At 38.8% G+C, this 10,460-nt stretch overlaps 1 protein-coding gene across 1 annotated transcript; it reads right to left on the reverse strand.

Annotated features, from left to right (window-relative positions):
• Positions 1–6,739: 6,739 nt before the first annotated feature.
• LOC148867728 (Adenine nucleotide alpha hydrolases-like superfamily protein) lies at positions 6,740–10,127 on the reverse strand. The gene is made up of 4 exons (XM_088980283.1): positions 9,405–10,127; positions 7,469–7,578; positions 7,258–7,376; positions 6,740–7,090 (listed from the first exon to the last, which is right to left on the reverse strand). Exons 1-4 carry the CDS (start codon positions 9,580–9,582, stop codon positions 7,003–7,005), a joined length of 495 nt encoding a protein of 164 aa, XP_088836409.1. The 5' UTR covers positions 9,583–10,127; the 3' UTR covers positions 6,740–7,002.
• Positions 10,128–10,460: the final 333 nt, after the last annotated feature.

Here is a 10,460-nt window from a genome sequence, read left to right on the forward strand (position 1 = left end):
TCTTAAAAGAAATATATGATGCTAGGGGCTATACAAATATCATGCATCTAAACAAATCAATGTATATTATATATTACATATAACATATATTTATATATTAACCCTAACCCAACTTGAAGTAAAGTCGGATTCATGAATTTCAACCCTAACCCTAACCTGAACATCAACCTGACCCGACCCAACTTTTTCAGGTTGGGTTAGGGCCAACCCAACCCAAGTTGCAGCCTTAAGATACAATCAATGGACTTATTAACAAAGAAATCCGAACCCGGTAAGGCTCAATTTGGAAAGAGTACAAATGTAAATATGTACAACATAAATACATACAAAATATAAGGTTTTGTACTCTACATATTTGCATTTGTACTCCTTCCAAACGCAGCCTAAGGATCAAAATTCAAAAGGCTAGGTTGCGTTTAGTTTGAAACAAGGGGTAGGGATCGAAAGCTAGGAAAACATGTACAAACCTTGTATAATTTTTTCAACCCAACCCAAGTTGCAGCCTTAAGATACAATCAGTGGACTTATTAACAGAGAAATTTTATCCCAAACCCCATAAGGCTCAATTCGGAAAGAGTGCAAATGTAAATATGTACAACGTAAATACATACAAAATTTAAGATTTTGTACTCCACATATTTGCATTTGTACTCCTTCCAAACTCAGCTGAAGGATCAAAATTCAGAAGGCTAGGTTGTGTTTAGTTTGAAAGAAGGGGTAGGGATCTAAAGCTAGGAAAACATGTACAAACCTTGTATAATTTTTTGATTCTTTTCTTTTCTTTTCCTTTCCTAAACTTTTCTTTTTTAAATCAAACACAACCTTAATTTCTAACAACCACGACAATGCAGCAGAAGAAAACAAATAAAAGCATTCTGATCAACATGCTTCATCACTACTGTACTTGGGGGTAGTAACAGATAGTACCTCGAACTTTTGAATGCAATACTTAGGTGCCCTGAACTTTCAGAAATAAACACCTAGGTCTACTCGTTAGTATTCTGTCAGTTAAATATTTGGTAATGCCAAAATTAGCCTTCTCATTTATAGGAGAATATCAAGGCTATTCATGGGTTGGGTCGGTTTAACATTTTTTTTTCAACCGATCCGACTTGGTTGAATTACTTAAAGAGCAAACTAAAACCGGACTGCCATTAAACAAAACCGACCCAAACATGAAGGGTCGGTTTGGCATTGTTTGTGAACAGTCCTAAATTTGGTATAAAATTCTCTACTCAAAAAATGAAAATAATCCTAAAACAAAAATAATTCCCATTTAACTAATGTTTTATTGTTCTTTAATGTTAAAAATAAATAACTAATTAGAAAGAAGAAACTAGGATAGGAATTACCTAATTAGGGAAAGATTAAAAAACCAGAAACTAACTAATTCGGTTGAATTTGGTTTAGTTTTGGTTTTCATAAACTAAACCAAATTATCGATTTATTCTATAAATAAAAAACGATCAAATCAAGTTAGGTCGGACTGATTTGATTAATTTGACATTGTTTATAAACGGCCCTAGAAAATATGTGAATGGGCTGGAGATGGTTCAGACCTCACCTCCCTAGAGGAAACCTTTGCCTATGGATTCTATGAGGCACAAACGCTTACAGTTTCTCAATATGGTTCGCGAACTCGGAAGAAAGGACGGTGGTGTGGATGGCTAATCAGGACCGTCCAATGAACGGCCGAGAGGCTCGAGAGTTTCACTCCATCGAGATGCAACCATGGTCCTAGCCGACATCGTTGGTTCAATTATTTGGTCCACCAACACCACCGGGGCCATGGTTGACAAAGCTGATTTCTTAAACACGGGGAACCTTTTTTGAAGGACCCATCTGGTAATATTCTTTGGCAAAGCTTTGACTCTCCTACCGATACTGTTCTCCCTTCACAACCCCTCACCAGATACACCAAACTGGCCTCCGTAATGGCCGTTGGAACGCAAGCTTTAGGTTATTTTACTTTCTATTTCGACAACGACAACGTTTTGCGGTTAACGTATAAAGAAGGGCCTAAGATTTTTCTATATTCCATACTTGACGATATGGGTGTTTTTCTAGATATATGTTTAGTATCATGCTGCAGATACAACATTGATGTGTGGATCAGAAACATCCTTTTATGAGAAAATGGTATTTTTTTTTTTTTTTTGAAAACATTGCTATCAATTAGAATGTTTCTCGGAGCAACAGCAAAGTTTTCTGTTTGGTACCAATGCTCCAGGAAACGTTTTCATCACTGGTACCTATTATCCAGTGCCACGTCATGTCCTTGTCACTGCCACTTCATGTCCCTGTTGGCAGCAACGAGCTGCAGTTCCAAGAAACGCCAATTCCAGCGTTGCTCCAAACCATGTTTTCCCGATTTCTAAGGCGTGACTTGAAGCACATTTTTTTATGAAAAAATGGTTCCAAACAAACAAGCATTTTATGGAGCCAAGGTTCAAAGTATCGACACGTATCGGCCCATATTGGTCGATACGTATCGTTCCGGGACCCCTCCGATATGCCCCTACAGTGGGTGTATTGGAGGTCTGACCGGTTGAGGGGGAAGAGGAGACCTAAACCGCCCCCCTTAACCGATCGCAAAAAATAAAAAAATAAAAAAAGGATTCAAAATGTGTATCGATTCGCCCGATATGCCCTTATCGGTGTACTGGACATATCGATATTTTGAACCTTGCCTGAAGCACTATTTTTTTCTGACATAAGGCTAATATATTGCCATTTTTTGGAGCAACAGCATCAATACCAAACAAACGCCTAAGTTAAACGGAAAATTGCTCTAGACTTCACAGGCAGTGTACATACGAAACTGCCTTGGGATCTAACATCATCATCAGCTTTCACTCTCATAAGATCTGAGCCCACTTGTGGATCTAACAAGGCTGATGCAATTCAGGTGGATTTCTCCAGGATGTATAAAACAAACAACAAAAGGACGAGATGGGCTTATTTCTACGATTTCGTTTATGCAATTGGCATTATTGAAGCTCTCTTCCTTGCGTCAGATTGGTTGTGCCTTTGTAGAAGAGGAGTTGTTGTGTCAAAGTCGATGGAGGACGGATACCTTGCAATCAGCCTTGTTAACGATTTTGTTAAGGGGCGACAAGACAACACAATGTTGTTTATGCAACGATTTTGTTTTCTTCTTCCCAGGCAACACGAAAAAGGGGAAACACAAAAGGTTTCTTCTCCCCACGGCAACAATGGTTTTTTCTTTGGCGGCGGTAATGGTTTTTTCTATCCAATAGTACCTAATTTTTTATCAGGGTTGTTTTAGCCTTTTTAAATTTTATGATTTTAATAAAAAACGTGGGCACTTCAGTAATTTTACAATAATCTGTAACGTGAACTAACGATTACTGAAGTTTGAGGTAGGGTTTGATAAAGCTCTTATACGGTGTTAGTATTGAGAACATGGCCTGACAAAAAGTCATTTGGGAAGAGTGAAGACACAAAAATGTTAAGTGTAAATATAAGTATGTCTAATTCATAAAAATGCAAAATTGGTTTAGTTTGATAAATTCATCTGAGAATATACACACCTTGCAACAATATTTAATAATATTGATTTATTATATTTTAACAAAAGATATTTAGGGTTCATTTGGTTTGCAGTTGGAATTGAAATGGTCTATTTCTCTCACCTATTTGATTCAGACCAAAATTGAATTAGAATTGGCTGAAATGGAATGGATTTGCATTCCCAGGGGAGGGCCTCAAATGGCAGAATGCCATTACCATTCTACCAGGAATGAGAATAGGATTTTGGTTCCATCCAACCAAACAGTCGGAATCAAAACAAACTATTCCAATTCTGATTCTGAACCCCTGTTTGCCATAAACCAAATAGACCCTTAGATTTCAAATCCCAATATTTTTAAATATATCAACACTATATCTATATCACACTCTACACTCCGGTAAGATGAGTTCTGAAACCTATCCAAAGCTGCTTCTTATTTATAATTGTATCAAGTATTAATCAAAGTCTCAAACAACCTTTATATGCAAATGCAATTATTATGCAATAGCGCCTAATCTGAAAGAGCATAAAGAAAGAGAAAAGGGAGAAGGTTATGGTGAGTGTGCATGCAGGAGGTGAAATATTAAACCAAATTAAAGTTGAAGAAGAATTCACTCGAGCAACTTAGAAATGGAAAGACAAATGCTTCCAATCTTCTCTGCCGTCTCATCATACTGTTTCAAGGGCGACTCCTCCTCAAATTCGATAAACCCTTGCTCGCAAGTATCACAATCTGTTATGACTGCGCTAATCATGGTGTTGAATGTATTCATGTCTCGAGTTGGGATTGCTTTCTTTGCCTTCTCAAGGCTGTCAATCGCATCAATGTAATTCTCCTTGCACGATTCGAGTTGGGAAGCTGTGGTTTTGGAGGCGTCCTTGTTGGGCTCACTCATCATCCTATTCACCTCGGCCATTGCGGCAAGTACACTGCTGTTGCAGGCTTTGATTGCCATTTCGAGGACGGACACAGGATCCGTCTTGCCTGTGAGGTAGGGCCTGATGGAAGATTGACAGAGTTCAGAGTAGCCAGTCCTGTCGCATATCTTTTTGATGGCCGGATCAATTGTTGAGGATGCCGGAGACGGAGAGGCTTCAGGGGCTTCGCTTTCGCTGGGTGCCGGTGAGGTTGTTGGAGGCAATGAGACTGGTGCTTGGTCATCCTTTGAGAAGCTGGAAAGGGAGTAGACTGACAGAACGGCCTCTGCAGAGTACAAGAATGACAGAAGAGAGGAAAGGGAGATGATGAGTATTAGATGATTGAAAAGCTCCATCATGGCTGTTGTAGATTATTAGCTTAAGGGGAGAGAGAGGATGGAGAGGGGGAAGAGCTCAAGAAGTCAAGAGTCGAGACAATGAGGAGAGATGATTGGGGATTGGGGGTGTTTGCCGTTTGGACTTTAGAAGGTGAGGGCATGTGGTTGGTTATCCGTGGAAATAGGATTTTCCAAATTCCAAGCCGTTACCGAACCTGTTTTTGCCCTTTTTAAGAGTGTTCTGTTAATTGTTGGTTTTTTAGTTTCTTTTTTACATTTCCGCCCTTGCCAATTGCCTAGCTACCTTACCTATGTATCATAACTTAATGCAGTAAGATTGACATTTCGCATGGCAACTTCAATGGTGGCTTTACATGATTATTCGACGTGTTTATCGCACCACCGTCCATTCAACATGTTCATTACATGGAATAGAGATGGTGTAGGTCGGAACTAGGAAATGCCAATATTTATTGCCTTTTCAAAGGTTCCCATTTCCCAACGTGAAGTGTTGTGTGCTTTAAGCCTTAAAAGTCACACATCTTACCCATTAATTAAGCAATGTTATGACCCAAATCACACATCTTACTGGCTAATTGACTTAGAACCACAGAACCTGCTTCTATGGGTTTGGGCATTCGATGCATCCTGGGGTTTAAAACATTGTGTTAACCCGATCACTTGACAAACCAAGTTTCATTCTCCATCAAGGAGCCCATTATAAGGGTTTGTTTGATACTTTGATTTGACCAGTTGAGCACATCGTCATCTTATGCTTGGCTGATATTTAATGCTTCGTTTTCCAAATTAAAGAGGTAGGGGTGACAATTGGGTGGATTTTGTTGGGTTTATATTGAGAGGCAGGGGTGCCAATTGAGCGGGTTGGGTTAGATTTGGTTTGGATTAAGTTTTAACTCAATTCATCTAATCCATCAACCCATTAATGACCAGTTATATAAAATTAAATGGGTTGGATTCAACCCAAATCCTCTATAACCCAATCTAATTCGCCCAAACCCATTAATCTTATATTTATGGACTTAAAAAACAAATTCTCTCTCTTAACAAATAAGTTGGTTGTAGCTTGGTGGTTATTGTAATTATTATTTACACAAGTTATGAAGGTTCAAATCACATTACATGCATGTTAATTTTACACAAGTGGCTCGGATTCTGGGTTTGACCGAACCACTTAGGTTCAAATCGGTTAGACCAACTTAAACCACTTAGGTTCAAGGGTGGTTAAACCGTTTAGATCTGAATCAATCCGGTCAAATCGGACCGGACTCGACCGGTTCAATCAATAGTGGATTGACTTAGACCGAACCATATTAGGATTGTGCACTTGGGACTAGACTAGCTGACCCAAACCGGGTCAATGTAGCTAAATCGGGTCAGTCCGGATTCAAGTCGAGTGGATATTGGTTTGATGGACAGTCCAGATCAAGCAAATCACACGGAGGCCGAATCATCCCGCCCAAACGTTTCGGATTCGGGTCGACCCATATCAACTCGTACCGGGCCAGGTCGTACTGTGAATATTGGTTGGACCAGACGGCCCAAATCAGACAGAGCAAGCGGCACCAATCCATCCCACCCGGGTTTATTTCGGATTTGGGTCAATCCGGATCATGCTGGATCGGATCAGATCGAGTTGAACTGGTCCAGGCTCAGGTCAAATTGATTTGGATTTATGTTGGGTGAAATGTATTGATTCAAGACAAAACTAAATTTAGTCAATTATTAATAGAAAATTAATACATTAATTATAAATTATTTAATTCAAATGAAGAAATTTAAAAAAAATGCTAAAGAAACAATACTTATGTCTATAATGATTAACCCAAAGGTTATCCACAACCCAACCCAAAGGTTAAAAATTGCCACCCCTATTGAGAGGAGGAACCTTAGGACCTTTCTCTCACCCTTGGATTATTCAATCATCAGCTTTTGGGTGCAAGGAACAACACTTAATTTCAATATAAGAGAAACAAGTAAAGAAGAAAGAACTTACATACACGAAGTTCATGGGTGAAATACATTATCACTTACCTCCACTGTAGGTACAATCAGTGGACTTATTAACAGAAATTCTATCCCGAACCCTGTGTGAATCAAGAAATCCCATTGGAAGAGAAAGAGAAACCAAGTTCTAACAACCACGACAACACACATTCTGCAGGACAGCAGAAGAAAACAGATACAAAGGGACTAGCCTTCTTGATCGACATGCTTCACCACTGTAACGGGACAGGTACCATTATTCACCACATAGTTGCTGACGCTGCCCATAATAACCCTGAGGAAGCAAACATATTAAGAAAGGGATCAAATCTATTTCAGTTGCTGGTTTTGGTACAGCTCGCAGGCCTAAACTAGCATCCAATTAAGCCCTTGATACAGCTATGAGCTAAATTGTCAATTTTGCTTAGTGGGTTGCTGATGTGATGGGGATGGGTATCCTACCTCTTGAGCTTTCCAAGACCTCTGTTTCCTATGACGATGGAGCTGAGGGGAATGTCATCAATTGCTTCACATATCTTCTCCCGTGGGTCTCCCCAGTAGATCTTCATTATCACAACAATCTGCTCAAATAGATTAAGCATTTTAAGCATGCATGGAGCTTCTGCTCAGGGTGATCAGTGAGTCATACGGAATAAAAGATGAAGCAAATTACCTCTTTCTGCCTTGATGCACACTGCAGTATATCCAAAGTTTCCGGGTCAGGCGTTATTCCATATTTCTTCATGATGACAGGGTCCGAGAACTCGCTTAATGGGATCAAGGCTGTTGAATTTTAATAAGATTAAGCAAGAGCCCAAGATACCCATTAACTAGAGAGACAGACAAGTAGACCAATTGCTAATACGGATGTGATGCCACTGTGTCGGTGAAACAAAAAACAGCAAAATGGTCTGGTTTTTAGGCTGCGTTTGTTTTTGATGTAAATGCACCGTCAGTTCCATTTATACGTGTTTGTTTTCGGTATAAATGCGGATTGATGTAAAACCCCACTTTTCGTCCCTACTTTTACGCACTTGTTTTCTGTTTTTAGGAAGGTTTAAATCGATATAAACCTTCCTTCCATCGGTTGATTTTTCCATCGATCATTGATGTAAATTAATGATATATCGGTGTATTATTTACATGAATTATCACATCAAAAAAGATTCTAAAGTATATTAAAATTTTAAATTCATCTGTTGAGTTTTAGATAGATGAATTTTTCATCAAAAATAAACACATGGCCTGTTCATTTGTTCTAAAGTCTGACATTTATAAGTGTAATAATTAACTTTAAAAAGTATATTGGTATTGGTGAACTTTTCTTTCCCATGAACTCAAATTCAGAGAATGTAATTCTGAATTCTAAAATTTATCAAATATCCATTCTAACTGTATATATCAGAATTTTTAATTGTTTTTTAAAGATATTATTATTGAAAAACAAAAAATTGTATGATTGCTATGTTTGGTTCCAAAGAAAAAATAGAAAAATGAATAAAAAATAAAGAAACCTTTACAAATCTCATATAGATTTTGTTTTACCTATCCGACTTTTCCTTCCTTTCACTACATTTTCCTTCAAATCAAAATCAAGCATAGCATAAGAGATAATGGAATAACAAAAAAAATGAAAGATCAATATTTGGCAGCTTGGTGCCGATGGCAGTAAAATGACAGTTTTGACCTCCTAACACCCAACTTCTTAGAATATTTTTGCATTTTTTAATAGGTAAAATAAGGAATTGACACAAATGGAGTTTCTTTTTTTTTTTTTTGGAAAATTTTGGCTGGAGTATTAGAAAAAGGCACCAAATACCTTTTGATGAAGCCAGATCAAAAGCCGAGCTGGCTTTGACAGAAGCTGCTACACCCGGTGCTTATGGACTGTAAAATGACGGTTTTGACCTCCCAACTTCTTATAATCTCTTTTTTACTTTTGATAATAGAAAAAAAAGAAAAAGGGAATTGACAAAAGGAGGCAACTCAGGCAAGGATAGTCACTTTCGAACAAACCGGTGCTGGACTGCGGAAATGACAAATTTGACCTCCCAACTTCTTAGAGTCTTTGGTAATAGGCTAAAAAATCGGGAGTTGACAAAATGGAGATAAGGACAGTCACTTTCGAACAGCCACTAAGGCCTAGTCCTAGTCCTCACGCCGAGCTGGGATCTAAATTTTTAAAAAAGCATAACGTTGAAGCTGCGTGATTGAGTATAGCTAAGGGCATTTCAGTCAATACATGCACACAGGATGATTACCAAAGTACCCCTAGAGAAAATCCACACACCAATCACGCCGTTCAGTAGCGTTAGCGTGTTTTGCTGCGAATTCGCTCAACACGGCAACACAGCAAAGGTCCTTCACCTTCAACTTTCAGCCTTCAGGCTTCAGCAGGAGAGACACTTTTTGGGAACTAAAGCAAGAAGCAATTTCCTCGTGCTCTATTCATTCCCAAAATTCAGGAATAGAATATAAGAAACCCTAGATCTTTAAGCCAAACAGAGAGGGAGAACAGGAAGAAAAAACTAATACTGAGGATCAGAATTCAGAGCAGAAAGATCGGAAAGATGAAATCGAAGAAGAAAGAAAAGAAGAAGAGAACATACGAGAACCAGTGGCTTCCCACAGCTGCATCTCGCCCTCCTCGTAGTTTCCTTCGGGCCGGACGTTAACGAGGATGAGGTGATCTCCGTCGCGGACAACGTTGTCTACCGCCCATCTCAGTGCTTGGGTGCTGCAGGGAGAGAAATCAACGGCTACGCCCACTCTTCTATCTCCTTCCATCTTCCTCTGATCTCTCTCTCTCTCTACCTTCAATTTATTTGATTCTTTACCGTTTTCTTTGATTCCGTCGGACCGCCGAAAGAAATTCGGAAAAGAGAAAGGAAAGCCCCGAAAAGGAGAAGAGTTCAACACTTCGAAGTTTCAACCGTAGAAGTAGAGGAGATATCTCATATCATATGATAAAAGGAGCAAGGGGATTCCGCCCTTCACAGCGCCATCATCTGACACAGTACATCTAATACATGGCGGGTCCCACACTCATGGTCAGATGTACGGTGATGGATCAAGTTTAGAGATCCAGCTACTGATTTTGACTCATATCATTTTCATGATTTGTGTTTTTTTTTTCTCCTTCTAAAATGACTAAAATGGTCTTAGCCTAATAGCCTCTGTATTTAGGAGAAAAGAAATAAGGGAGATTGCAGGGTCATTCAGAAATCTGCATTACGCCTGTTCCTATTTTCTGAAATAATATTGCCAAGACGAGGATTTGCGGGGAAGCCTTGAAAAATGAATAAAATGCTCTGTTTTATAATAAAGTACTTGTTTCAATAACTATTTAGGCTGTTTGATAATTCATTTTTTCAAATCACGTTTTTAAGAATTTATTAGGTGGGAATGTTTGGTAAGCTATAATAATAAGACGATGAACAGGGGAAGGTTGTTATTGCTTCAACTCCCTTATTCTCCCTTCGAGTGATAGAGAGTGTCCACAACCTCTCCTTAGTCTCTCTTTCTCTCATTTTCTTCTTCTTTTTCTTTGTTTTTGTTCTTCTATAACCACTGAACCACGAACAAGATATTGTTCATTTTCCTCTCCAAAAGAGAATCAGTAACGGCTGAACGTCTCTCTTTCAGAAATCTAAGATCGAGCTACA

Source organism: Nelumbo lutea, chromosome 3 (assembly GCF_056320005.1).
Source record: "Nelumbo lutea isolate HS-2025 chromosome 3, American lotus-T2T, whole genome shotgun sequence".
Taxonomy (NCBI): domain Eukaryota; kingdom Viridiplantae; phylum Streptophyta; class Magnoliopsida; order Proteales; family Nelumbonaceae; genus Nelumbo; species Nelumbo lutea.

Coding starts and splice junctions, on each gene's coding strand:
- LOC148867728 (XM_088980283.1), bottom strand. CDS start 9,582: ATGGAAGGAGATAGAAGAGTGGGCGTAGCCGTTGATTTCTCTCCCTGC. Junction 7,377..7,468: donor GTGCATCAAGGCAGAAAGAG/GTAATTTGCTTC, acceptor CTATTTGAGCAG/ATTGTTGTGATAATGAAGAT. Junction 7,091..7,257: donor GGTCTTGGAAAGCTCAAGAG/GTAGGATACCCA, acceptor TTGCTTCCTCAG/GGTTATTATGGGCAGCGTCA.